This window comes from Mchenga conophoros, linkage group LG22, assembly GCF_057382185.1.
Source record: "Mchenga conophoros isolate Kocher_MC1m ecotype Shallow Benthic linkage group LG22, M_conophoros_male_GT1.1, whole genome shotgun sequence".
In the NCBI taxonomy this organism is placed as follows: domain Eukaryota; kingdom Metazoa; phylum Chordata; class Actinopteri; order Cichliformes; family Cichlidae; genus Mchenga; species Mchenga conophoros.
In genome coordinates this window covers 36,330,989-36,358,988 of record NC_140546.1, presented here as the reverse complement: position 1 = coordinate 36,358,988, position 28,000 = coordinate 36,330,989, and the positions used below count along the sequence as shown (strand labels likewise).

General features: G+C 43.8%; 2 protein-coding genes across 2 annotated transcripts in view; one reads left to right on the top strand and one right to left on the bottom strand.

Moving 5' to 3' along the window:
* LOC146549842 (scinderin-like) overlaps positions 1-8,374 on the bottom strand; it is a 42,762-nt gene extending 34,388 nt beyond the window's left edge. Inside the window, exons 1-2 of the mRNA XM_085261714.1 lie at positions 8,263-8,374; positions 7,348-7,810 (exon numbers count right to left, since the gene is read on the bottom strand). Coding sequence (XP_085117840.1) covers positions 7,348-7,810; positions 8,263-8,374 — 575 coding nt within the window. The remainder of the gene's footprint in view (positions 1-7,347; positions 7,811-8,262) is intronic.
* A 1,670-nt stretch (positions 8,375-10,044) lies between these two features.
* LOC146549841 (E3 SUMO-protein ligase ZBED1-like) lies at positions 10,045-14,691 on the top strand. Its single transcript, XM_085261713.1, has 4 exons — positions 10,045-10,217; positions 12,767-12,846; positions 13,276-14,534; positions 14,584-14,691. Exons 1-4 carry the CDS (start codon positions 10,045-10,047, stop codon positions 14,689-14,691), a joined length of 1,620 nt encoding a protein of 539 aa, XP_085117839.1.
* Positions 14,692-28,000: the final 13,309 nt, after the last annotated feature.

Genomic DNA, 28,000 nt, shown 5'->3' with positions numbered 1-28,000 from the left:
TTCAGCTGTTTTCGGCATCATATAATTTCGGCCTGTAAGGGTAAGCATCGTAGTCAAGGTAACCAAGAGGGTCCACCTTCCCATGGCTGCGTACAGGTCCGTCACACCCTACTGCTTGGTTACCCTAGAGTTGGCCAATGGCTGGAGGTGGAAGTGCGAGCAATGCTCAATCAGCAACCAAATTTCCCCTTGTGGGACAATTAAAGGATTACTCTATTCTATTCACTTTACCCTCACCACTGAAGCAACCAAGCGAGGGTGAAACTTTCCCTTACTAGTTGATTTCTGTGAAGGAAGTGGAATCCTCTGGGACCTCAACTTTCTTGCAGTGGCATTGGTGTATCCAGGAAGGTCTTTCCACTATTTTGCAGGTAGTTGGAGTGGTCAGAAGCACTTGGTATGGACCCTCCCACCGTGGTGAGCACCAATTTTTTCTTTGGAGTACTCGGACAAGGATCCAATCACCTGGCTTCAACCTGCAGGAAATAGAAGCAGAGTCTTGCATCAGTTATTGCATCAAAACAACTTCTCTGTTTGTCAACAATTGAGTCATCCAACCCCTGAGACAGACTCACCGAACCCCTAGGGTTCGATCGAACCCAGGTTAAGAACCACTGCTCTAAATTGTCAGAAATCTTTCAGTCCTGCTTTAAGCCATTCCACAGTACGGAGACAGCCCTCGTAAAAGTTATGAATGACATCCTGATAGCGACAGACCGTGGTAAATATGCAGTGCTGGTCTTGTTGGACATGACCGCTGCATTTGACACTGTGGATCACGATTTGCTGATCTCCCGCTTGCAGCACTGTGTGGGAATTTCTGGTTCGGCACTTTTGTGGTTAAAGTCCTATCTTTTAAATAGGACATTTTGTGTTAAGTTGGGGTCGGCTTCATCCTCTGTGGCCCCTCTGCTTTGGGGTGTGCCACAGGGATCTATTCTTGGGCCGTTATTGTTTTCATTGTACCTCTTGCCTCTTGGTGCGATTTTCCGAAAGCATAAAGTGCCATTCCATCTATACGCAGATGATTGCCAGCTCTACTTACCTTTTAGTCATTCTGATAGTCTCCCAACTGGACCTCTGCTTGACTGCCTTACTGATGTCAAAGCATGGATGGCAAAAAAACTTTTAAAATTTTAATGATTGGAAGACAGAATCAATTTTATTTGGCCCAAATTGTTCTTCTCATACTCCGGATGTTGATCTTGCAGCTTTGACTTCCCAACTAAAGAGTTCGATCACAAATCTCGGAGTTAAAATTGATTCTGCACTCACCTTTGATGACCATGTAAACGGGGTGGTAAAATCAGCATTTTATCACCTCAGACGTTTATCAAAGGTTAAGCCCTTTCTTTCCAAGCGTGACTTGGAAAGAGTTATTCATGCCTTTATTACCTCACGTTTAGATTATTGCAATTCTCTTTTAACAGGGGTTGGGCAGGGCACTTTGTCACGCTTGCAATTAGTGCAAAATGCTGCGGCACGATTTTTAACTGGCAGAAGAAAATTTGATCACATCACTCCGATTTTGGCCTCTTTACACTGGCTTCCAATTGAATTTAGGATCCGTTTTAAAGTCCTTTTATTGGCTTTTAAATCTCTAAATGGTCTGGCACCTGTTTATTTGTCTGACTTGTTGAAGCCCCACATCCCCACTCGTTCCCTTCGGTCAGCTGAGCAGTTGCTGCTTTCGGTCCCAAAGTCACGGCTGAAACTTAGAGGAGACCGAGCGTTCTCTGTTGCAGCGCCGATGCTTTGGAATAACCTTCCTCTCCATATTAGACAGGCTGCATCAGTGCCAGTTTTTAAGTCTTCATTAAAAACCTATTTTTATTACCTGGCTTTTAACTCTGCGGGTAACTGATATTTTTTTTTATTGTCTTTTTTAATTTTATTGCTATGTCTGGTTTTATTACTACGTGCATATTAGTATTGGTCAGCAATTTGGTCTACCAGGTGTGTTTTTAAAGTGCTATATAAATAAATAAATGATGATGATGATGAATTTGCATATCAGCTCATAATGCGCTAAGTTGACAGGTCAACAGAAATCAATCAAGCAGAAAGCATCTCACAATTTATTGTATTACCAACTAAATTTATTGTCTGATCACTGCTTGGTCATATCAGACTCTCTCTCTCTCTCTTTTTCCTCTGTTTTCACAAACGTTTCACCTATTGTCCTGCAAGCTGGAGAGTTAAATGTCAGCAGTGGATAAATTCAGCATTTGATAACAAAAGTTTTCCCTATTTTAACACCAATGAGAGATATAGGCGCATGTATAGTGTGTGCTATAGTGTAAGCTGTTCTTCATTACATGTATGTGTGTTAGTACACTTGCATGCAGGGCCTGTGGGCCTGTCTCACCCAAAAGGGCATTTTCTTAACAGTTGCCTTTCAGTTACTTTTCACAGACTCTGTTAACCTGCTCTTTAATTGTTGTCGCATTTGGTGGTCATGAAATTATTTTTGTGAACTCCGAGCTGAGACTTTCCTGTGGATGCCATACATATCTATATTTAAATACCAGACCTGGTGGCACAGCCTGTGAATGTTCCCCCTCCTAGCACAGGAAACACTCTCCACTGTCAGCAGCACTAAAAGTTGCACGCAGTTCCCATACCCCTCGCTAATGCCTCAGCCCAAAACTTAGATTCTGGCCCTGATTCTGCACACGTCTCCTCTCTCTTCTCTTTTTTTTATTGATCAGCGCTTTTTTGTCCCACCCCATGCAGTGGACATAAATCTATCCAGTCTAACAAGATGAATCCAATCTCCTCAGCCCAAAGTGCATACTCACCACTCATCATCACAATACTTTCTGACAATGATTCTCCAACGTGGGCTGTGTACATATGTTAAAATCACAGCCTTTGAGTGCTCCATGAGAGTAGAAAAGTGCTATATAAGAATCAGTCCATTTACCACAGCTGGGCACAGACAGTGAGTTTTGGGCTGAGCTTTGGAAATGTGCAGTGTTAATATTTTTTTATTGCCCTTTCAGTGTAACAACAATTCAAGCAGGTGCCTGCAGGGGACTGCATTTTTAAATTATTCAGTCCATACATAATTAGTAAAAGTGCTGTTTGAGCATTTGTATAACACCTTTTACTAATTAACTCTTCATATATTTATTTGTCATGAGTCTTGAAAAAGTCAGGAAGGGCTTCAGCTGGTTCCTGCATATTTTTTCTGAAAATTTTCACGTGGTTTATTTCCTACATTCAGACGTGTCACATCATGATCATGTTGCTTTGACTGCACAGTCACAAAAAATTATAAAGAAAATACAGTAGAACCCCGACTTACGAAAGACCCTCGTGAACGAATTAATTCCGTAAGTCGAAAATTTTCGCAAGTCGAAGCACCCATCGCACCTTTTGTGTGAACGATAGGCTATAGGCTAATTGCTAACTTCAACAACAATACGTCATTCAAGTGGAACAGCGAAGCGCAAGTATGAAGGCCAAGTGGGTTGTCACATGATTCGGAAGGCATTGCGTTAAATGGGGTATTCGTAAGTCGGGGTTCCACTGTATACAAAATAGATCTTAGTTTCTGAAAATCTCCTGATTGGAGTCCATGGATGCTGCAAGCGCTGTTTGCATAGTCACTCATTAGGACTGGGTTGACACTAATAATGTGTTAATTGTCTCCTACCTTTCAGCACATTGAGGTTTTGCACCCATGACAGGCTAACTAACTAACAAACACACTAAATAAATAAAGACTGCAGCATTAGGTTGGGAACTTTTTGCATGACATATATATGTGATTGCATTTGGAGTGTCCCTCTCACAGCACAAAAATTTTGTGCAGAGTATTAATAAAATTAATCACACAGGTGCCATTTATCAAGTAATGACCCATGTATGCTGACATGTATGTTATTGTTGCTGTTGTGACTGGTAATTTATTTGGAAAACCACTCGTCCATGATGAGGATTACCAATAGATTTAAGAACAGTGTCAAAGCTGAATTTTTATATAAGAACATTAGCAGTGCGGTTCATTCTATGCTTCCATGTTCAGAAACATAAATCTAAACATAAAGGAAGAAACCTCTGGCAGAACCAGGCTCAGGGAGGGGCAGGGCCATCTGCGGTGTTGGTCAAGTTACTTGAAAAAAGTAATCAGTAACTAATTACTGATTACTTCCCCCCCAAAAGTAATCCCATTACTTTACTGATTACTTATTTTCAAAAGTAATTAATTACTTAGTTACTTAGTTACTTTTTAAAAACACGATTTACAACCTGAATATGTCACGGTTTGCCGGGGCAAGCCGTGTGGAATATTTAGGACCTGGACGCGGCAGCTCTGGTGCAGGTGAGTGTTTATTAACGAAGGGAAAAACAAACAACAAAGGCGCAGGGAACATGAAACTGGAACCTAAACTGGGTAAAACTAACAAAACAAACCAGAAATGAAGATGCAGGGAGATCCGGGGAAATACACATGGAGAGATACATGGAGACCGAGGGGAAACAACACAGACGAACCAGCAACTACTATGACAGAAGACACAACTTAAATACACTCAGAGAACACAGGGAGATTACACACAGGTAGGGAACACAGCTGGGAGTGATTAACGTGACGAGACTAGGGAGGCAAACTGAAAACACTCACATAAGACGCAGACCTTCACAATAAAACAGGAAACACATACACGCAATGACATAACACACCAACTTAACACAGACTGGGAGACACAGAACATAGGAACATGAACCATGAAACAGAAGAGTACAAACACCCAAGGCAACCAAAACCACAGAATACTAATAAACTAAACATAAACACGGACTCCGGACCATGACAGAATAGGTGATAAAGTGATAGATCTTTCAGCCCAATTCTACTTTTTCTGCATAATCCATCATACAAAATGTAATCAAATGGAAAAGTCTCTTTTTTTAAACTTGTTTTATTAGTTTTAACCTTTTAACTTTATGCATCAAGCAAAAATTTAATTATATGCAACATTCTCTGACTGGAAGAAATTAGTTTAACATTTAAACCTATTTTCTGCACATTCCAGCACATAAAATAAAATATTTTTTTGTGTTTACACTCAGTCTTTCAAATAGATGCAAGTAAAACACAGTAGAAAATAAATAAAGTCAAAGACTCAGCGGTCCTGTTGCTCTATTTTCACCTGTAAAGCAGGAGTGGGGTAGGCGGAGGTTTACCCTGGTGCAGGTGTGCCGCGGTCAGTTGAAGAATCCGTGAGTTTCTCTGTGAGTTTCCCATTACGTCGTAGCTACTCGGTGCTTGCTCGGAAGTTTAGGTGTTTTTTTTCGCTGTAAAAAGAAGTTTTCTTCCCACGCACAGCGGACACTAATGTTTTTGTCACTTTTTATGGAATCAAACTCAAAGTAAGGTCAGTACTTCCACGCTTTAAACGCTGCACGCTCATACTCTCTCTGCACTCGATATATGATCCATTGTTGATCTGCACACAGCTGTTGTCACGAACGTCGCACTCGCTTACGTCACTGTCATGAGACACTCAAAGTCCTCTCACGGTTTTAGTAACGCAGTAACGCAGCGTTCCTACGGGAAAGTAACGGTAATCGGATTACAGTAACACGTGAGAGAAGGAAGACAGGATAAAGACATGCTGTGAAAGAGAGACAGAGATTAATAACAAGTATGATTCAGTGCAGAGAGGTCTGTTAACACATAGTGAGTGAGGTAGAAACACCCAGTGCATCATGGGAATCCCCTGGCAGCCTACACCTATTGCAGCATAACTAAGGGAGGATTCAGGGTCACCTGGTCCAGCCCTAACTATATGCTTTAGCAAAAAGGAAAATCTAATCTTAAAAGTAGAGATAGTGTCTGTCTCCTGAGCGGGCGATCGTGGCTCAAGAGTTGGGAGTTCGCCTTGCAATCGGAAGGTTGCCGGTTCGAGCCCCGGCTTGGACAGTCTTGGTCGTTGTGTCCTTGGGCAAGACACTTCACCCGTTGCCTACTGGTGGTGGTCAGAGGGCCCGGTGGCGCCAGTGTCCGGCAGCCTCGCCTCTGTCAGTGCGCCCCAGGGTGGCTGTGGCTACAATGTAGCTGCCATCACCAGTGTGTGAATGGGTGGATGACAGGTTGTGTAAAGCGCTTTGGGGTCCTTAGGGACTAGAAAAGCGCTATACAAATACAGGCCATTTACCATTTGAAAACTGAAGGCTCTGCCTCCCATTCTACTTTTAAATACTCTAGGAACAGCAAGTAGGCCTGCAGAGCAAGAGCGAAGTGCTCTAATAGGGTGATATGGTACTACAAGGTCATTAAGATAAGATGGGGCCTGATTATTTAAGACCTTGTATGTGAGGAGCAGGATTTTGAATTCTGGATTTAACAGGAAGCCAATGAAGGGAAGCCAATACAGGAGAAATATGCTCTCTCTTTCTAGTCCCTGTCAGGACTCTTGCTGCAGCGTTTTGGATTAACTGAAGACTTTTCAGGGAGTTTTTAAGACATCCTGATCTCTAATCAGGACAAATGGAACACAGTAGTCCTACATATTTGTTTAATATGTGCATTGAAGGACAAAAATGACTCCAAGGTTCCTCACAGTGTTACTGGAGGCCAAGGTAATGCCATGCAGTCAGATGTCTATTCATATTAATGTACAGAATTCACCTGCTTGCTGCTACTACTGCACATTCACCCAATGTATATACTACATATATATATATATATATATATATATATATAATGTTTTTCCTCTACCCCCCCCCCCCCCCCCCCCCCAATTTTTTTGCACATGTCGAGGAGCGTGTCAGGCTACATTTCACTGTGTGTTATACTTGTATAACTATGCATGTGACAAATAAAGAACCTTGACCTTGACCTTGACCTTGCAGAGTAAGAATCTGGTTAGATACCATATTCCTAAGATTTTCAGGGCGGAGTACAGTAACCTCAGTTTGATCTGAATTAAGGAGCCGCAGCAAACCGTTTATTGAGTTCCTGAAAAGCTGCATCGTTCCACTGAAAAGGACGTTTGGGAGAGGTTTGGGAGAGGTTAGTTGTGTCATAGGCAAAGCAACTCGATTAAAGTCCTGGATAAACCATCTGTCGAAGTTAGCAAATCCGAGGAAGCGCTGCAGCTGACGCCGATTTGGCGGTTCTGGCCACTCCACAACAGCTTTTACTTTCACCGGGTCCCTGGTCGATTATGTAGCCCATAAAAGCGACGGTAGGAATGTGAAACTCACACTTCTCTCCCTTGACGAATAGCCGGTTTTCGAGGAGACATTAAAGAACCTGCCTGATATGGTTCTCGTGTTTGGGCTGAGCTTTGGAAAAAAATCAAGATATCATCTAGGTACACAAAAACAAACCGGTTAATGAAGTCTCTGAGCACATTATTCACCAAGGCTTGGAAAACTGATGGGGCATTGGTGAGACCGAATGGCATGACTAAGTACTCAAAGTGCCCGAGGTGTGTGTTGAAGGCGGTCTTCCATTCGTCCCATTCGCGTATCCGAACCAGATGGTAGGCATTTCGCAGATCTAATTTGGTGAAAACAGTCGCCCTCTGGAGGAGCTCAAAGGCGGATGTGAGGAGAGGGAGTGGGTACTCGTTCTTGACCATGATTTTATTCAGTCCGCGATAGTCTATGCACAGCTGGAGGATTTTATCTCTCTTTTCAATGAAAAAGAAGCCAGCTGCGACTGGTGAGGTGGAGGCGCAAATGAGGCCGGCGGCAAGGGATTCAGTGATGTATTTCTCCATAGCCTCTTGTTCAGGTAGCGAGAGACTATAGAGCCAACTGGTTTGTAACGGAGCTCCGGGAAGCAGATCTATGGCAGGGTCATAAGGCCTATGCGAGGGTAGAGACTGGGCTCCAGCTTTTTGAAACACCTCAGCGAGGTTGTGATAAATGGAGGGAACATTGGATAAGTCAGCTGATTATGGTGTTTCTGTGCCTGGAGGTGAGGCACCCTTGAGGCAGGGCATGTGGAATTCCTCCCCCCACCCAGTGATGCATCCCTTAAGCCAATTGATGTGAGGGTTGTGCTGTTGCAGTGGGATCCGAGTAGCTTTAAACACCAAAAATCAGATCTCCTCTGAATGGTTGCCTGAGAGAGGGAGCACTACTGGTTCCGTGACAAGTGTGATGTCTGCGAGGCGTTGCCTTGATAGGCCGGTAACGCACAGAGCATGAGGCAGGGGGTCCAATTGTGAACCGAGGTGATCAGCTAAGGGCAGGTGGTTACGACATGTGCCTTACGGCTGCAATAGAGGCACTCACCGGCCGAAATCCTGCGCTGGCGCTCTGCAGCCGTAATGTGGGAGCCGCCTAACTGCATGGGTTCCTCCCCATCAGCGCCCTTGTGTGCCCGGGAGGAGCCTGATTCAGCCATGGCGCCAGTACCCAAGAATCCCACAGACTTATGGGAGTTGTAGTTTTGCTACGACTAGAGTTGGATGTCTCGAGACCACTTTTACGTGGTCTTGGTCTAGTCTTGGTCTCAACGTACTTTTGTCTCGGTCTTGTCTTGGTCTCGACGTACTTTGGTCTCGGTCTTGTCTTGGTCTCGACGTACTTTGGTCTCGGTCTTGTCTTGGTCTCGCTGTCTTGCTGTCTCAGGTCAGCATAGTGGTCGGGAGATTTGGAGTCAACAGTATCCATCACACACAGCGTAACGTTCGATAATGTATCATGCGCAAAAGCTTTAGCTCTGAGAGCCGTGCTTAGAGAGTGCTTTGTAGTGAATCAGAATAGTCGACTCCCATTGAGCGAGAGCCGGCTCCTCAATTAATTTCCTTTCGCTGCTCAGCTGTCACACAGCGACACACAGTGGCTCAGCCATGCTCAAATCCCTCCACATTGTGGCATTTTATTATTTCGCCTTTCGCGCCCTTCAAACTGTATTTCCTCCTGCGCGTCCAATCTCATTGTTAAGTTTGCAGATGACACTACAGTGCTCGGACTTATATCCAACAATGATGAGACAAACTATAGGACAGAGGTGCAACAACTAGAGTCATGGTGCCACGACAATAACTTGGTCTTAAACACCAAAAAGACCAAGGAGATCATTGTAGATTTCCGGAAGAGGGGCCATAACAACCATCTGCCTCTCTTCATTGGCAGTGAGGCGGTGGAGAGGGTGAGCAGTTTTAAATTCTTGGGGGTAACTGTGACCGAAGACCTGTCCTGGGGCAACCATATCACCTCAGTTGTACGGAAGGCCCAACAGCGCCTCTACTACCTGAGGAGACTGCGGAGCGCACACATTCCCAGATCTCTGATGTTGAACTTCTACAACTGTGCCATCAGCAGCGTTCTGACGTATGGATTTCTAGTGTGGTTCCCCAGCTGCACCAAGGCCGATCAGCAAGCACTCCAGCGGGTGGTGAAAGAAGCTGGCAGAATTATTGGAACAAGTCTGCCAGAGATCAGTAATATCTTCCCCACTCGCTGTCTGAGGAGGGTGCACAGTATCCTGCGGGACCAACATCACCCTGCGCGCCACCTTTTCCATCTGCTGCCCTCAGGGAGAAGGTACAGGTCTATACAGGCCAGAACATCCAGACTGGCCAACAGCCTGTATCCACAGGCTGTGAGGCTCCTGAACTCTCTGCCCCCCTCTCACGGACAATAACCATATCCAACTTCTTAATAGCAATGAACTGGTCTGCATTGGTGCATCATATCTTTATTCTCTTCCCCCTCCTGCCCCCCCCCTCTTTCTTAAATAGATAACTATCATATCTGATATCATATCTCACAGTACAATAATATTGAATGGGTTGCATTGTTGTATTTTGTCATGTTTCTCAGGTCTTTGTCTGAATTTCTACGAACATTATTGCTAAGGATTGTCTTATTGCATTGGAGTCACACTGGGTTAAATATGTACACTTGGGTTTTAAGGGGTATTTATTATTTTCTTCTTTTTTTGGGTTGTATGGAAGCCCCAAACGCAATTTCATTGTTCTTGACAATGACAATAAATAAATAAATACTAAATAAACACAACTAAATGCAACCCGTTAGATTGAGCAGTATGCCCGGTCAGTTACAGAAATGTCAGCGACTTCGTCTGTCATAAAGGTTGCGTTCATAGAACACAAAGAGTTTTTGGTAAATGCAAAAAAGAAGCATTCGGCAAAGTGCAGGTTTTGTAAAGTCTCCTTGACCGAGACAGCCGGGACTACCTCAACCTTCACCAGGCACCTGGAGCGCAAACACCCTCAAAGGTAAGCTAGCCGGTAGCCATCTATCCATCTTCAAACTCTTCTAACTACCTTTCCAACCTCAGATGACCAGGTCATGTTTATGTAATATTGTTATTTATAATGTGTTCTTCAAACATTATAAATTATGTAGGGACAGTTTTTTGCAACCGTCCCTGCAGACTTAACTTTAACTTAACGTTACATTACATGCTATGTACAGGTAGCTAGCGCTAGCAGTGGCTATCAGCTACTTAAACAATTTTCATTAACTTTAGGTATTTTGGTGAATTCATTGAGCAGAAATATATTGAAACCATTTCAGTGAGCACTTTAAGGGCTGGTATGGTGTGGTTTGTTGTGGACTTTAATGGGCATATTTATGTGGTTGCTGACTCGTAAGGACGGGCGTTTCAAGAGTGTCCCTATAACATTGCTCGGCTAACAGCGGCGTTCTTGACAGTGAAGACCAGGGGCCCGTTCTTCGTACGTCGCTTACTACATCCAAGATCAAATGACACATCCAAGATCAAATCATCGCGCTAACCGTGAGCTCGCTAATCCGGTTCCCCGAACACACCTGCTGTTGACGATTACTACAGCTGGACGCAGGAATGTGACATCACTGGGTGTCGTAAAAGGGGCTACGCATCGATAGTAGAAACATTGATCGGCAACCCGCTGATTGGTCGGCGAAAATGTCGAAGGGGCGTGCTCGGTATTTTCCGGCAGCAGAGCAAGAACTCATGAGTGAGGGATTACAGGAGTTTCAGAGTTTAATTAAAACGCAAGAGAACACTGCAAAGGCTGCAAAAGCAAGGAGAGAGGGCTGGCAGAAAGTTGCTGACAAATCAAACTCGTAGGTAATTTAATAATAATAATAATAATGGATTGGATTTATATAGCGCTTTCCAAGGCATCCAAAGCGCTTTACGATACCACTATTCATTCACTCCCACATTCACACACTGGTGGAGGCAGCTACGGTTGTAGCCAGGCTGCCATATCGCGCCATCGGCCCCTCTGGCCAACACCAGTAGGCGGTAGGGTAGATCTATCATATGACACTATATTGTCCAATATCATATGGCATTATATTATATTATAATATGTTATATTATATCCCCTTTCACATTAGAGCCACAACAGGACCCACAAGAACATGGGAACAAGTAAAAGTGGAATACAGGAGTATTCTACAGAATGGTAATATTTATCTCTTAGATTGCTTTGCGTCTCTTGGCAAGGTAATACTGGCCTGTAATACTCTGTTAGTTTGTTCATAACAGCAACCAAGAAAAGGGCAGAGGAAAAAAAGACAGGTGGTGGTCCTGCACCCCCTCGTCAACAAGTTGGTTAAGTAAATAATACCCTCACGGGAATATCGATATCTCTCTATGAGCACACTGTCGCGCTGAGCTAAAGGATCCTGTCTATCCCGCAATATACGCTGAATTCTGAGGACTCTCCTTATCAATCTTGCACCTTCCGCAATGGGTTGGTCGCGTATACGGACAGGACATGGCTGCGACAGGCTTCCCAAATCCACCTTCGCTTTTATAGCCGTGGTCTCTCATCTTGATTACACGAAGTAATTTACAATTACTACTCTGAAATATGAATTACATCTGTAATAATCACATACATGTAATAGAATGTTAATAGTTCATTTCCCTTTTTTAGGAAATGACCTGTATGTATCTGTGTGACATCAATAAAAGGATCAGGTGCTGCATTATCTTCAGTTACATTGATGTTATTTATTTATGGTGAAACAGTGGAAAAATATCGCTGTTGCTTTCGTATAAATGAAGCGGACATACCTGCGTGGCCGCGATCTAATCCTGTTTACATAAAGTAAACCTGCTCCCGAGCAGGTTTACGCTTACGGCTCTGTTGCTATGACAGCAAGTCCCGGATGAGCTTCGGGGAACCGACTGATCCAGGATCACGCGAAATCGTCAACAATCTAATCCGGCTAACCTACTTAGCGAGGTACGAAGAACGGGCCCCTGATCAGAGCGGTCTATGGCTCTGGTTCAGATAGCACGGATCGCAAAACTGAGTCCTAAGGTTCTTAAATCGAACTTAAAGACCTTTGACTATGACTTTCTTAGGTGTTTTCTACTATGTTGCCCTACTAAACCAGTCCAGTGTGTAGGGGCTATTTTAGCATTATTAGACACAGTTATTTTGTATTGGTGTAACTTCAGACTTTATTGAGTAGTTCATTTCTTGTCAATACAGCTGTGTCTGATAGCTGACTGGCAGGAGGAGGCTTAATGCAACCTGCAAAGTTAATGCACAGACATTTTGTCTTTTGTAGATTCCATTCAAGTGTTTTTCTGTTCTTCTTATTTAAGGTCTTGCAACCCTGAACACTCCAGTATTTTCATTATTACTAGTTGTGCCTAATGATCTATATGTGTCACACTGGATTAGATTAGGTTATTTTGTATGCAAAGGTCTGCCCTCATTGATAGGTTTAAAATTACTGTGCTTGTAAGATACAGTAGTTTTTGTGGTTGAATAGAAACCGATGTTTTACAGATTCCTATTTCCCTGTTTTGTAGGTACTTGGAGTACAAGGCAGGATCTGCAACATCAGTGATAGCGGTTGAAGGAAATTTCCATCCCGGGTTTCCTCCGTGGCGTGAGCGATAAGCAGAGTTTTGTCCTTTCCTTATAAGACTCCTAATTATTCAAAGTAACACTCAGGTATGCCGTTCAGCGGGTTAGTTACAGCGCCGGGAGTAGCTTGGGAGAACAAGGAAACACAGACTGCTTCAGGTTGCTTTCCCATAATCAACTCAAAGGTTTATTTAGTACACAACAGCTTATATAGAGGAAAAAAGGTTCGTGTGTCAGCAGGTTCTCAGTTCAAACCGGTACAGACCAAATAAGGAAATGTCTTCCTGCCTTGTGAGCAAAGAAGGATCCTTTGTGTAGTTTATCTCTTCAGTTACAATTTATGATCATCCCAGCAAAATACACTCCTAGACATAGAATACAGAGTTCTTTCATTAGTGAATTCTGAAACAAACCACCTGGCTTTTTAACAAGCTCTTTTCTAAAAGATAAGGAAGGGAGGATGGGAGTAAGGAAGTGGACCTTATAGTTGGATGCTCTCTCCCCCTGTCTATCGTTGAGAATCCACATTTTAGACACTTCCTGAATGTCTTGGATAGCAAATACACTCCTGTGTCTAGAACCACTTTGACAGAGAAGCTGATACCTCACCTTGTCACTAAATTGAAGGGTGACATAATCAAAGCCCTGGAAGTCCAGCCAAATGTAGCAATAACAACAGACCTCTGGTCTGACCGGAGGCTTCGTACTTTCCTGGGAGTTACTGCTCATGCTGCCTGCAAGAACAAGGACTCTTACAGTTTACAATCATTTTTGCCTGACTGTAGGCGTTTCACAGGGAAGCACTGCGGCGAACGAATCGCCTCAGCATTTGACAGAATAGTTGAGGAGTATGGCATTGGCCATAAAATAAGCTACATTCTGACGGATAATGCATCCAATATGAAGCGGGCCTTTAAAGTCAGGATGCCAGAAGTAGAGCACCCTGAAGGTGACAGCAGTGATGACCTCGATGATGAAACAATGTGGGAGGATGCAGAAGGTTCTGATCCATGGTCAACGGGTGAACGTCTTTCTTGCTTCGCCCACTCGCTGCAACTTGTAATCAGTGATGGGATGAAAGAGGTAAAGGCAATAGCTAGAGCCATTGCCAAAGCCAGCAAGTTTACAAACCTGCTGCACAGCAGTAGTAACCACAAAGACTTGTTTGAGGCACACTTTGGCTCCAATAAGTCCATCCCAGCAGGAAACAACACCCGCTGGAATAGCACCTACAGACAGTTAAAAGCTCTGATCACACTTGACCACGGGGCCATCACTGAAATGTGCAGCAATACAGAGAATTTAGTGTTTTCAACCCGAGAGTGGGCTCAGCTGAAAGACCTTTGTGCTTTGCTTGAGCCTTTTTCTGATGCAACAGACCTTACAGAAGGTGATCATCAGGTGACTATTAGCATGGTGGTCCCCACTGTTCTGGACTTGAAGAATCATCTTATAAAGATGGAAGTACAAATGCCCCAGGCCGTAACTATAGTCAGGGCACTGAAAAGATCCTTAGAGAAACGGTTCTCTGGAATTTTCAGGCAGATTTGCATGGACGAAAAGGATCCAGAAGAGCCATTTAGCCATCGGATCTGCTTCCTTGCCACCATGCTCGACCCCCAGTTTGGACTGACCTGGGTAGATTTAGATGTCCAAAATGGTGAAACCGGACCAGCGCTGAAGAGGTTCAGAGATGACCTTAAAAAGTCATTAATAGGTGACTATATAATAATAATAATTTATTGTTATTGTTGTTGAGAGGGATTTTAGTAGAGGAGGCATTCAAATGAGACCCCACCGCGCACGGCTAGGCTATAAGATGTTGCAATCTTTAGTTTTCTTGAAGTGCAATCAATCACTGTTTTAAAATGTGAACTGTTTTCTCTCACTCCTCTCTGAAAATATGCTGTTTGTTCATTATATATTTGTTCATAAGATATTTGTTATTTGTTCATAATGTCTGTGTTCTATTGTTCCTGCCCTACTGAACAACAGGCTTGATTTCATTGGCAGTGTGTTGTAATCTCATGCCACTGAAGACATCAAGATGCCAGAATCTTTTAAGCACTTGTTCTTATTCTTATTAATGCACAATTTGTATTGGTATGTAATATTTGTAGTTTGCATCTGATTCTTGTGAGGTGTGCACATGTCTTTATATTGTTTGATTACAGAATTTTACTTAAAATGGTGTTGTTTGACTAAATAAATGTGACCATTGACTTTTAAATAACATCTGCATATCACTTTGTGTTGACAGGCCTTATCCATTTTAGGGAAGTTGGTATCATACAGTGTAATTTGGCTAGTACTACTACAATAGGACATGATGCAATTTCAATTTTATAATCTTCAGTTTGATGTTACAATTTTATCTATATATAAAGTATAACTGAAACCAGTTACATATTTCATATTTTAGTTGTTGGTGGTGATCGCTGTTTTGTCAGATGACTTTGGGGCCAGTCAGTACCATCATGTCAGCCCTCAAAAGCACACAAAAGTTAGTCTTTTTTTGTCCCGGTCTCGGTCTCGGTCTTGGTCTCGTCTCGACTTGGTCTTGGTCTTGTCTTGGTCTCGATACCCTCTGGTCTTGGTCTTGTCTTGGTCTCGGATTAGGCGGTCTTGACTACAAGTCTAGCTACGACCGGCGAGCCTGCAACCGTTCATTAACCTTAATGCACAGGGACATCAAATCATTAAAGAAGGCAGGTAGATCATGCATCATGAGTTCATCCTTTAATTCCTCACAGATGTTATTTAACAAAGCGCTCCTTAGCGCTCCTGGCTCCATCCCGTCTCCTCAGTCCAAATCCAAAAGTCAATAGCGTAGTAGGACATGCTCCGCTTACCTTGTTTGAAGTTCAGGAGACGGAGAGCAGCGGCCTCAGCCCCGGTGCCTTGATTAAACGCACTCTTAAACTTAGTGACAAAGTCAGTATAGGAAATGGGTCAGAGCTTAGCACAACCTGGGCCCATTTTAGCGCACGGCCTCTAAAAAGTTGAACAAAACAAGTGATTTTTGCTCCATCATTATTGTGAAAATGTTGTTGTTCACAGAAAATTAAAGAACACTGAGCCAGGTAAACGGTGTACTTTTCAGACTTGCCCGAGAATGCTTCAGGCGTGGGCAGGGGTCCGTCCAGGGATAGAGCAGCCCGAGGAGGGCTAACTGTCGCTGCAGTGGGTGCCGTCGCCCGGGGAGCGGGGTTAGCTGGCTGAGGGCTTCCCGGCTGCACATTTCCTTCCAGCGGTATTAACTGGGCAAAGGCCTGAGTTAATGCGGCAATGTCGTTCCGTAGCTGGATGAGCATCTGTTCATGGCAGGCAAGAGCGGCTTCCTGAGCGGCCAGAGCCTGGCCCACGGGGTCCTGTCCTGCTGAGTCCATGTTGGCTGGATTGTTTTGACAAGGTTCTTTTAACGGACTCAAGCGCAGACCAGGTATTCCTTGGTATTCCTTTACAATATGCCAATTCCTCTCCATAGCCGCTCCTCTCGTTCATCCGTCCAATACAAAACCAAACAGTTTCAGGGATGATCTACACACACAGAAAAATCAGGTTAGCAGAAAGTCACAAAACTCTCAGATTGCAGATTGAAGATTCGCAGGTTGACTGACGCTGATAGCTCAATGATCCAGCGAAGACTAGCAAAGGTCTGCCATCTTAAGTAGTGTGGCAATCTGCTGAAATCAGCAACAGGTGTGGTGATGAGAGCAGGTGGGCCAGCAGCGGGAGCCCGCGATGAGCACCGAAAACAAACATGTGGCCTGACACAGAGTCAGCCGGCGAGACACGGGGACCATGACAGGAGCAGAAAGTTAGCAGCCATCCAGGTCTTTATGTCTTTAAGACATTCCTGGAGTTTAACTAATTGGTGTGTGTTATCTGGCTTCATGGACAGATAGAGCTGGGTGTCATCTGCATAGCAGTGAAAATGTATGCTATGTCTTCTAATGATGCTGCCTAAGGTAAATGGTAAATGGACTAATTCTTATACAGCGGTTTTCTACGCTCCCGGAGTACTCAAAGCGCTCTATACAACATGCCACATTCACCCAGTCACACCCATTCTCACAAGCACTTTATCTACACTCAGTGCTTTCTGATTCACACACATTCATACTCCGATGGATGCATCAGAGAGCAAGTTGGGGTTAGTATCTTGCCCAAGGATACTTGACATGCAGACTGGAGGAGCCAGGGATTGAATCACCAACCTTCGATCAGTAGGTGACCTGCTCTACCTCCTGAGCTACAGTCAGCCCATAGGAAGCATGTATAATGTAAACAGAATTGGTCCTAGCACTGAACCCTGTGGAACTCCATAATTAACCTCAGTGTGTGAAGAGGACTCTCCATTTACATGCACAAACTGGAGTCTATTAGATAGATATGATACAAACCAGTGCAGTACCTGTAATACCTACAGCATGTTCTAATCGCTCTAATAGGATATTATGGTCGACAGTATCGAACGATGCACCGAGGTCTAGCAGGACAAGCACAGAGATGAGTCCACTGTCAGAGGCCATAAGAAGATCATTTGTAACCTTCACTAAAGCTGTTTCTGTGCTGTGATGAGCTCTGAAACCTGACTGAAACTCTTCAAATAAACCATTCCTCTGCAGATGATCTGTTAGCTGTTTGACAACTACTCTTTCAAGGATGTTTGATATGAAAGGAAGGTTGGAGATTGGCCTATAATTAGCTAAGACTGCTGGGTCTAGAGATGGCTTCTTGAGTAAAGGTTTAACTACAGCCAGCTTGAAGGCCTGTGGTACATAGCTGATTATTAGAGATAGGTTGATCATATTTAAGATCGAAGAATTAATTAATGGAAGGACTTCTTTGAGCAGTTTTGTAGGAATGGGGTCTAAAAGACACGTTGATGGTTTGGAGGAAGTAATTATTGAAGATAACTCAGAAAGATCAATTGGAGAAAAAAAGAGTCTAACTTAACTACTAAGAGTAGCTGTAGATAATATTACATCTGTGGGATAATTATTGGTAATTTTTTCTTTAATGATAAAAATTTTATTTGTGAAGAAGTTCCATCCATCCATCCATCTTCATCCACTTTATCCGAGGCTGGGTCGCGGGGGCAGCAGCCTAAGCAAAGAGGCCCAGACCTCCCTCTCCCAATCCACCTCCTCCAGCTTATCCGGGGGAACACCAAGGCGTTCCCAGGCCAGCCGAGAGATATAATCTCTCCAGCGTGTCCTGGGTCTGCCCCGGGGCCTCCTCCCGGTGGGACATGCCTGGAACACCTCACCCAGGAGGCGCCCAGGGGGCATCCTTGTCAGATGCCCGAACCACCTCAGCTGGCTCCTTTCGATGTGGAGCAGCAGCGGCTCTGCTCTGAGCCCCTCCCGGATGGCCGAACTTCTCACCCTATCTCTGAGGGAGAGGCCAGCCACCCTTCGGAGGAAGTTCATTTCTGCCGCTTGTATCCGCGATCTCGTTCTTTCGGTCACTACCCACAGCTCGTGGCCATAGGTGAGGGTAGGGACGTAGATCGACCGGTAAATTGAGAGCTTCGCTTTTACACTCAGCTCCCGAGTCCGACTTATTGCCGGCAATGCGAACCAAGCTCTTGCAACGGTTGTATAGGGATCGAATGGCCCGTAGCAATGGGCCAGACACCCCATACTCCCGCAACACCTCCCACAGGACACCCCGAGGGACACGGTCGAATGCCTTCTCCAAGTCCACAAAACACATGTAGACTGGTTGGGCAAACTCCCATGCACCTTCAAGTATCCTCGAGAGGATAAAGAGCTGGTCCAGTGTTCCACAACCAGGACGAAAACTGCATTGTATCCGAGGTTCGACTAGCGGACGAACTCTCCTTTCCAGCACCCTGGCATAGACTTTCCCAGGGAGGCAGAAGAAGTTCATGAAGTCATTACTATATTACATGAAGTCATTACTAGTTAACGTTAAAGGGATGGTTGGCTCAACAGAGCTCTGACTGTTTGTCAGCTTGGCTACAGTGCTGAAGAAAAACCTGGGGTTGTGTCATGGTCCTGAGTCTGTCAACTCAGTGTTTTGTGTTTCTTTGTATTATTCTATGTGCTTGTTTATTCTGTTATATCGTTTGTTAAGGTTTGCCATTTGTTAGGGTTTTTGTTCTATGCCTGCCTGCTCCCACTTCTCTGTGTTTCCTCGGTCTGTCTATGGTGTCACACTGTCTGCTTGTGAATCTGTCTGTTTAGTTCAGCGTCTTGTCTGGTTCTCTGTGCTCCCCTTGTGCCCTGTTCGTGTCCCCGAGTTTGTGTTGTGGATTTCCTGTTTTATTTTGAAGGTCTGTGTCTGTTGTCACTGTGTTCAGCTTGTGCCCTCAGGTCGTCTTGTGTATTAGAATCAGCTGTGCTTCCCACCTGTGTGCCATTACCTGGTCTCCTCGTGTGTGTATATATAGTGGGTGTCGGTCTGTGCTCGTTGTCGACTCGTCTGCGTTTCATGGTGTTTTGGTTCTATGGTCTGCGTCTCTGTGCCCTTCACCCCGTTTCGTCATTATTTTCAGGTTTGCTCTTAGTTTGCCCAGTTTAGGTTTCTTCAGTTATTTGTCATGCCTCTTTGTCTGTTCTGTCACTCCGCCACTTGTAAATAAACGTCACTCATATCATCAGTCATTGCCTGCATTTTGAGTCCTTTTCCTCCAACACCACATGGCTCACCCCGGCAGCCGTGACAGGTTGTTCTTATTTTCTTCAATCAGTGACGAATAGTAAGATGTTCTGGCTTTGCGGAGGGCTTTCTTATAAAGCAGCAAAATATTTCTCCAGGAGCTACAGTATCCAGAGCCGTACTTAGTGAGGAGGTAAAATTATTAACAAGGTAATCGACCTTAGAGTAGCGTTCAGGTAGCTGCTCTGCTCTGTGTTGGTACAGGGCATTGAAGATGATAACAGTGGGTGGATTATATTCTTAAACTTAGTTACAGCGCTTTCAGAAAGACATCTACTTTGATAAAGTCTACTCTCCACCGCTGTGTAATCAATTATTGTAAATGTAAATGTTATCAGGAAATGATCAGACAGGAGAGGGTTTTCAGGAAACACTGTTAAATGTCCAGTTTCTATGCCATATGTTAAAACAAGATCCAGAGTGTGATTAAAGTGGTGGGTGGGTTCTTTTACATTTTGAGAGAAACCAGTTGAGTCTAATAAGGAACTTATAATAATAAGCAACAGTCTAACAAGCGACTCAGTTTGTGGTGTGAGTGCAGATTGTGCTGCATTGTAGAACAATGTACAGATACACCATCATCGGCAAGCTGTTCTTGCAGGTCTGTGGAGGTGATCTGTGGGTTGTCTGTAACCATTCTCACAATTCACCACATATGCAGCTCCTGTATGTTTCTTGGCTTTCCAGACCTGGGTTTAACAGCAATGGTGCTTGTGGCCTTCTATTTCCTGATTACACTCCTTACAGTTTAAACCTCTGAGATAGCTTTTTGTAACCTTCCTCTGAACCATGATACTGAACATTCAGATCTTCAAATTCAAATTTTATTTGTCAAGCACAGAAGCTTACACAGTACGATGTGGTGAAATGCTTATTGCTGTGCAATGCCCGACCATTAAATGGCAGTAAGAATTGACAGTAAGATTTACAGATTACTACAAAATTTACAGATTTTAACTGCAAATAAGAATTACACGTAAGAAATTATTAATAAGAAGAAAGAAGAAAGAAAGAAGAAATTATAAATTATGTGTGCAAAAAACCAGAGTACGTGTGGTGATGTATGTGGGAGAGTCCAGGACCTTAATAGCCTGAGGGAAGAAGCTCCTCCTCAGTCTCTCTTTTTTGGCCTTAAGGGAGTGGAAGCATTTCCCAGACCTCAACAGTAAGAAGAGTCCATTGTTGCGATGGGAGAGGTCCATCCTAATCTTCCTAGCTTTTGTCTTGCACCGCTTGGTGTAGATGGACAGCAGACCAGGATGCTTTCGATGGTGCGGGAGTAGATCTTTTTAGAGTTATCTTAATGATCCCATCCTGTCACTCTTCAGAGGAGAAGCCAAACAGTCAAAGAGAAACACAACCTTGGCTTCCTGTTTTTCATGGTGGGACACACCTGTTTATGAAGATCAAGGCTTAAAGAGCTCATCCAACCAATTTGGTGTTGCAAGTAATTAGTATTAAGGAGTTACATGCATTTAAATCAGCAAAATTACAAGGGTACCCAAATTTTTGCACAGTTTTTCACATTTGATTTAATTTTGTACAACTAAATACTACTTTGTAAAACATCCCAGTACTCAGATGTGACTAGGAAATGAAAGCCACACCACTATTATGTTTTGTTTTTAAAAGAAGAGTGAATTATTATGCACGCTGAAAGGGGTTCCCAAACTTTTTCATATGACTGTATTTCTTGCATTGCCAGAAATGAACAACTTTCCTTTTAGCACCTTGATTGTTCCTCCTGTAAAGTCCAGTGGGTATTAAAAATGCTTATAGAGATTCTGTTGATTCTATTTCTTGAAGATTGCATGAACATGAACTGACTGCATAAGGACACACAGCTATTTTGTTTCTTTTGGGTTATTTTAAATGATGCCATATAAATATAATATGATCTCAGTTCCCAAAACTGACATGTTGTGACTGATACTGACATTATGCTGATTTAATTTAATCCAGAGCATGCTGTTCTGCATATCCGGCCCAACTCTATTCTGATGCAAAAGAAGGCTTCCAGTAAAGCTGCAAATGTGAAACAGGACAATAATGACCACAACTGTCCAGGACTTTTATTTAGAGTAAAACATCTAAGATGCAAGGACATTTCACTTCAGTAGAATGAGAAATCAAAATTGTTTGTCTTTTGTTCTTTGCAAATGGCTTCATTAGGCGGGCAGATATCATGCTCAGGGGTAGCAACCATGAAATTCTACATACTATTTGCTTTTTTTATTTGGCAACTCTATGATGTGGAATCATTTGGTGTCAAGCATGTGATTGGTGTTGCGCATTATGACTGTCAGAGGGAAGGATTTCACCAGAGCTGGAGGTTCTTGTCTCTGGGAAGGAATACGGATGTAGAGTGCTCATTGGTAGAGCCTTGGAGATCCTGAGGGGTCGTGGGGAGTGCAGCAGGGGGTTCAGTTGTTGGGGGATGGGGAAAAAGGGGTAGGGGAAAGCATGATGGAAAGACAAAAAACCCCAAACCTCTGTGGTTCTTCCAGCCACATCACAGAAAATAAACCATTAACTGTAACTAGCACTTCCACTTCTTTACATTTTCCTCACTGGGCTCTGTACAGCCTCTGTCTCATTACCGCAGAAATGATTGTTAAATTCTGATCTTTGCTTAAAGCATGCATTTTGTAAACAGTCCCTCCCTCCCTCTATTTTCAATATACTGTCTGTCTCAGACAGAGAAGGGTGCCCTAATAAAATATAAATCTACGATTCACCCTTTTTTAAAATCACCATTAGAAATAAAACTGTACATTGCGATTGCAAAAATGTAACAATCATAACATAAGAAATATTTTATCTATCCCAAAGTTCAGCCAAAAACATGAAAACCACTTTGCTCACTGAAAATCACTATATATTATAAAGTATTCACTCATCTGCCTTCGCACACATATGAACTTGAGTGACATTCAGTTCTTAATCCATAGGGTTTTTAATATCTCAGCCCACCCTCTGCAGCTATAACTGCTTCCACTGTTCTGGGAAGGTTTTCCACAAGCTTTAGCAGTTTGTGGTCATTTTGCATTTTTGCACTCGCTGCTCTAATTTATCCCAAAGGTGTTCTATCAGTTGAGGTCAGGCCAGACGAGTTTTGCTGCACCAAATTTGCTCATCCACAGTATGTTGAAGCATTAACCCTCTGGAGTCTATGGTCTGCAGCATAACTGCTCATTTTTGACTACTTTGGACTTCATATTTTAATTTTACCTTGCAAAAGTGTTTACCTTGCCTTGGTATCTGGTATTTTCAGCACCATCTCACATCTCTGACTTTTGACATACTGTATTTAATGACCTTAACTCACACAAAAAAACAATTTGAGTTGGAAACGGTCGAATTTTACTGTGAACATTTGTAACGACTCATTTTCTTATCTTTAAATGCGTATTATATGTGGTAGTGGCCCCATTATTTTTATGCACAAAACAAACAAACAAAAAAGACAACGACACTACAAACCAACTATAAACTCCAAACACTGTAAATGTCACGAATCTTTCACACTTACTATTGATATCACTTTCTCTCTCTATGCCGTCACTCCCAATCAACCCAATGCCAGGTGTAGTTTCCATGGTGCATTTTTCCACAGATAGGAAAGGAGATAACATGTCTTGTTTTTTGTTTTGTTTTTTTGCTGCATCTTGGTGCTCCTTCATTTGAAATCATTCATGTGATTAGGACACACCGCCGTGTTCATAGTAAGAGGCCCTGAAAGTAAGAGGCCAAACCCAACTTCTGAAAAACAACCCCATGCCATAATCACGTAAGGCTCGGATGCAGCTGCTTGGCCATGGAAACCCATTTCATGAAGTGTAGACTGGGTGAGTCTATACTTCTGGCAATGAAGTGTATGACCCCAGTTCCAATGAAGTTGAGACGTTGTGTAAAACATAAATAAAAACAGAATATAATGATTTGCAATGATTTGGTTTTCAACCCATATTCAGTTGAATACACTGCAAAGACAAATTATCTAATGTTCAAACTAATAAAATTTATTTTGCAAATCTTCACTCATTTTTTTTTTTTTCCCGCCTGTCCCATTTGGTTCTTTAGCCATCAGAATTGTTGTCTGAAGACCAACAAGGATACCCAATGGATTTACTTTGCCAAATGGATCATCGTGGCATTGCCGTATTGGTCCATTTGGTCGATCTTTGTTTTTATTATTTATTATATTTTATTTTCAGATGTTACAGACGGGACAGACATGAGTGAGGGATAGGAAAGGGAGAAAGAAAGAGGAAGGAAAGGAAAAACAGAAGGGGAGAGGGACAGTGAGAAAGGGGGGGAGAAAAAAAATAAAAATCTCCTGGATCACCTGTTGAGAGAAGAATAGAAAACAAGCAAAAAAAGACAAAAAACCCCCCAAAGCAACATACTAAACACAACACCATCGCATTAATCTAGCTAAGTGTAAACAGCAGTAAATACTAAATATTCAATGTTGTTGTGCAGCACGCAGGACAGATGTGCTTCGAAGTAGCAGCCAAGAAAGGTGTAATTTGGGTGAACACCCGTGTGCATACCTGTGTGGATCAGCGCGCTTGTATTCCAAAGGTTTCTCCATGTAACGATCTGCTAGGGAGTGTGGGGGGGCCACAGCCCCGTCCTCCAGGGTGTGAAGCAGGTATGGAGGAGATCAAAACTCCAGACATCCAGAGGCCCCCAGAACACAAGAGACCAAGGAAGACCAACAGAGGGGCAGCCGCGCCACTGTCCCAGAAAGAGCTGAAGAGAGTCCCAGATGAGGGCTCACTCAGCAGCCGCGGAGCAGAAGCCAGGGGGAGTTGCAGTGACGCGCCCGTGAGCTCCGCTGGCCGCCAGCTGTGCCTGAGTGACCGAGCCCCAGGCCGAGAGGCCGGGGGCACCCCACCCCCGAAGGGGCCCGAGCGAGCCCCAGGCTCCAGGCCCCGATAAGCGGCCGCCAAGGAGTGAGCCGGTGTGTACCTGGACGCCCACCCCCAATCTTCACTCATTTTGAACTTGATGTCTGCAACACGTTTCAAAAAAAGCTGCGACATGTTTACCACTGTGTTATATCACCTTACCTTTTAACAGTACTCAATAATATACATATAATATCAATTTTCACTGTTATGCCGATGACACCCAGCTCTACATTTCTTCTAAACCCAGTTCATCCCTCCCACCTACCTCCCTCTCAAACTGTCTTATTGAGATTAGGTCCTGGTTCTCCTCTAATTCTTAAACTCAACAGTAATAAAACAGAACTTTTACTTGTTGGCACGGCCTCTATCTTAACACAGTTTTTCCATTAACATTAAAAATTCTCCTACCCTTCCCTCCCCTCAGGTTAAGAGTTTGGGTGTCATATTTGACAGTACTCTCTCATTCCAGTCTCACATTAATTACATAACCTGGTATGCATTCTTCCATTTACGTAACATTAACCGACTTCGTCCCGTCCTTACTCCCCATGCTGCTGCCATCCTCGTCCATAGTCTTATTACGTCCCGTATTGATTACTGCAACTCCCTCTTATTTGGCCTCCCTTACTTCTCACGTACACGTGTATCCATAAATCTGCGCCTTCCTATTTGTGTGACCTGCTCCATATCACCACTGTTTCCTGCCCTCTCAGATCCTCATCTGCTCTTCTGCCCTCAGCTGAACGTCTCTATCCAGCTTATGCAGTGAGCTAAACATTAAATGGCTTCAGTAAACACTCAGGAGACCGTGTGGCATTCTTCAGAGCTTTACTGATCCTTATTTTCCTTTTTTTTTTTGTAAAACTGTAATAACAGAAACAGAATACAGTGTATTCACTCTCCATACAAATACACAAAGATTACATTAACTATTGTTGACTTATGTAAACAGTCACTACACAATCAAGAGATACAGAGATGGTAAGAAATACAGCTAACACCACATGCTGGTATGCTTCATGTTAGCAGGCTAAGCAAAGGGCTAACAGCTAGCTTGTGCTAGTAATGTAACAAACTCGCTAAACACACAAGAAGCTCATTACTTTGCTGAACAAGGTACTAATAAGTGGGAACAATAAACCGTTTTGCCACACTTACAGATTATGCCTTTTCAAGGGCGTCAGATGCAGGAATTTACAGAGACACAGCCAAATGGACCTTCCCTGTCGAGCGCTGGGAGAAAACCACTGCTTGCGCTCTAACATGGTGCTACCCTGTCAACCCACTAGATGGCAGGCTCTGCCCAGACAAGATCAGGAATAAACATATTTTCTGACATGTTGCAACAGTTAATTACAGAACGAATGATTATGACCCGCCATATAACAAACTTATAAAAAACATACCTTAGAAATAACAGGAGGGACAGAATACTCCCCGCCTGACGTCTGCAGGACGTCACACCAACTAAAGCTGAATCCTACTATTACAAAGGATATTAAGAGTCTTTCAGACTTAGCTCTTAGGTACCAACAAGACGACTTCACTGATGGGTCTCAGGTACACTCTACATTCGCCACTGTGGATGATCTTGACTTTGATCTTCCTTACTCTGCCATCTTGACTGGGGAAGGTCTTTGTGACTAGCCCTAGTGGCCAGTCAATCCTGTTTTCTTGTCCCTCTTTGAGCAGGACCACATCTCCAATTTGTAGATTGGGCGTTGATGCCCTCCACTTGCGACGACCCTGTAGCCCGCTGAGGTACTCTCTCCTCCATCGTCCCCAGAAGACGTTGGCTAGGTACTGTACACGTCTCCATTGCGCTCTAAACAGGTCCTGATCGTGGAACTGAGAGTGAGTGTTAGATTTGTTGCTGGGTGTGCCAACCTGTGTTTTGTTTGCTGTTAGCGGGGCTCTAAAATGTGATTGTCTCACCAGTGGCCTTTCTATCTTCATGTGCCCAGTGCTGTAATTTTGTAGGATGAAGCTGGGGTCAGTTTTCATTTCAGCATTGCTATTTACGAACTGGACAAAGTAGGAGAAAGGCGGATAGTGCACTCTGTGTTCTTTCTTATACTTGGACCCCTGTTTGATCCATGACTCTTGCAGGGTATGTGGGAGTTTTTCCACAATTGGGTTTATGCCTCTTGGAGTGTCAAGAAAGCTGAGGCCTGGCAGATATTCTTCGTTTTTTGCTGCTTCAAGTTCCAGGAGGAGATCTGCAAGTTCCTGTAGAAGGTGATTGTCTCTCGGAGTAACTCTGGGAAAGCTCTCTAGGCGTTTGAACAGAGAAGCTTCAATAACTTCTGATGAGCCATAAATCCTGTCTAGCCTTTGCCATAAACGCTGAAGACCTGTTTCTGGATTGTTAACATGGACAGCCCTGATTCTCAGAGCATGCTGGAGAGACTCCCCACTAAGCCACTTAGTGAGCAGATCAAGTTCTTCACTGCACTTTAGGTTTAAATCTTCAGTGGCATTGTGAAACGTAGATCTCCATGCTAGATAAGTCTCTGGCTTGTTATCAAACACTGTCAGTCCTGCTGTCAGTAGGTCACGACGCGAGAGGAGGGCAGCGAGGTCTGATACATCTGCTTGTCGTTGTGGTTTGGCTGCTCCAACATAGTTGGACCAATGGGGAGGTGGAAGTTTGGGCTGCCAAATGGGTGGAGAACTGGGGGGGTACCCACGCGCAGCTGCTGCTGATATGTCCGGCCCTGTAGTGTGGGTGTTGTCTAAGTCACATTTTTGCTCTCTACTGTGTTTTGACTCACCTTCCATATTAGTGTTATTGTGGAAGTGGGTATCTACATACTCTTGAGTGCGGCTGACAGCCGCAGCTATTGTGGCAGGAATGTCTGGTGGCTTCACAGACTCTGCTTGGTCCAGAACTGCAGCCTCTAGGACCCTTGCAGCTGCAAGTGCTGCTTCTGCTTCTCCCTCCTGCTTCAGAGCATTTAGCGCTGCCTCCATCCGGGCCTTTTCGACCTCCATGTCTATTTGGCGTTTGGCATATTCTGCTCTTGCTCGAGCAGCTTCGGCTTCAGCTCGTGCTGCAGCAAGGCTTGCTGCTGAGCTGTTTGACCGGCGTGAAGCTGCTGAGCTGTTTGACCGGCGTGAAGCTGCTGATCTGCATTCCGATCTGACTTCCAGCTGTGAAAGCTGTGAGGTGTCCCCGTGGTTGGACATGATTGCTGTCGCTGGAGTGTCTCAGGATCCTGGCAGTGCACTTGATGCGTGGACAATCATTTTACTCTTCTGCCCTCAGCTGAACGTCTCTATCCAGCTTATGCAGTGAGCTAAACATTAAATGGCTTCAGTAAACACTCAGGAGACCGCGTGGCATTCTTCAGAGCTTTACTGATCCTTATTTTCCTTTTTTTTTTGTAAAACTGTAATAACAGAAACAGAATACAGTGTATTCACTCTCCATACAAATACACAAAGATTACATTAACTATTGTTGACTTATGTAAACAGTCACTACACAATCAAGAGATACAGAGATGGTAAGAAATACAGCTAACACCACATGCTGGTATGCTTCATGTTAGCAGGCTAAAC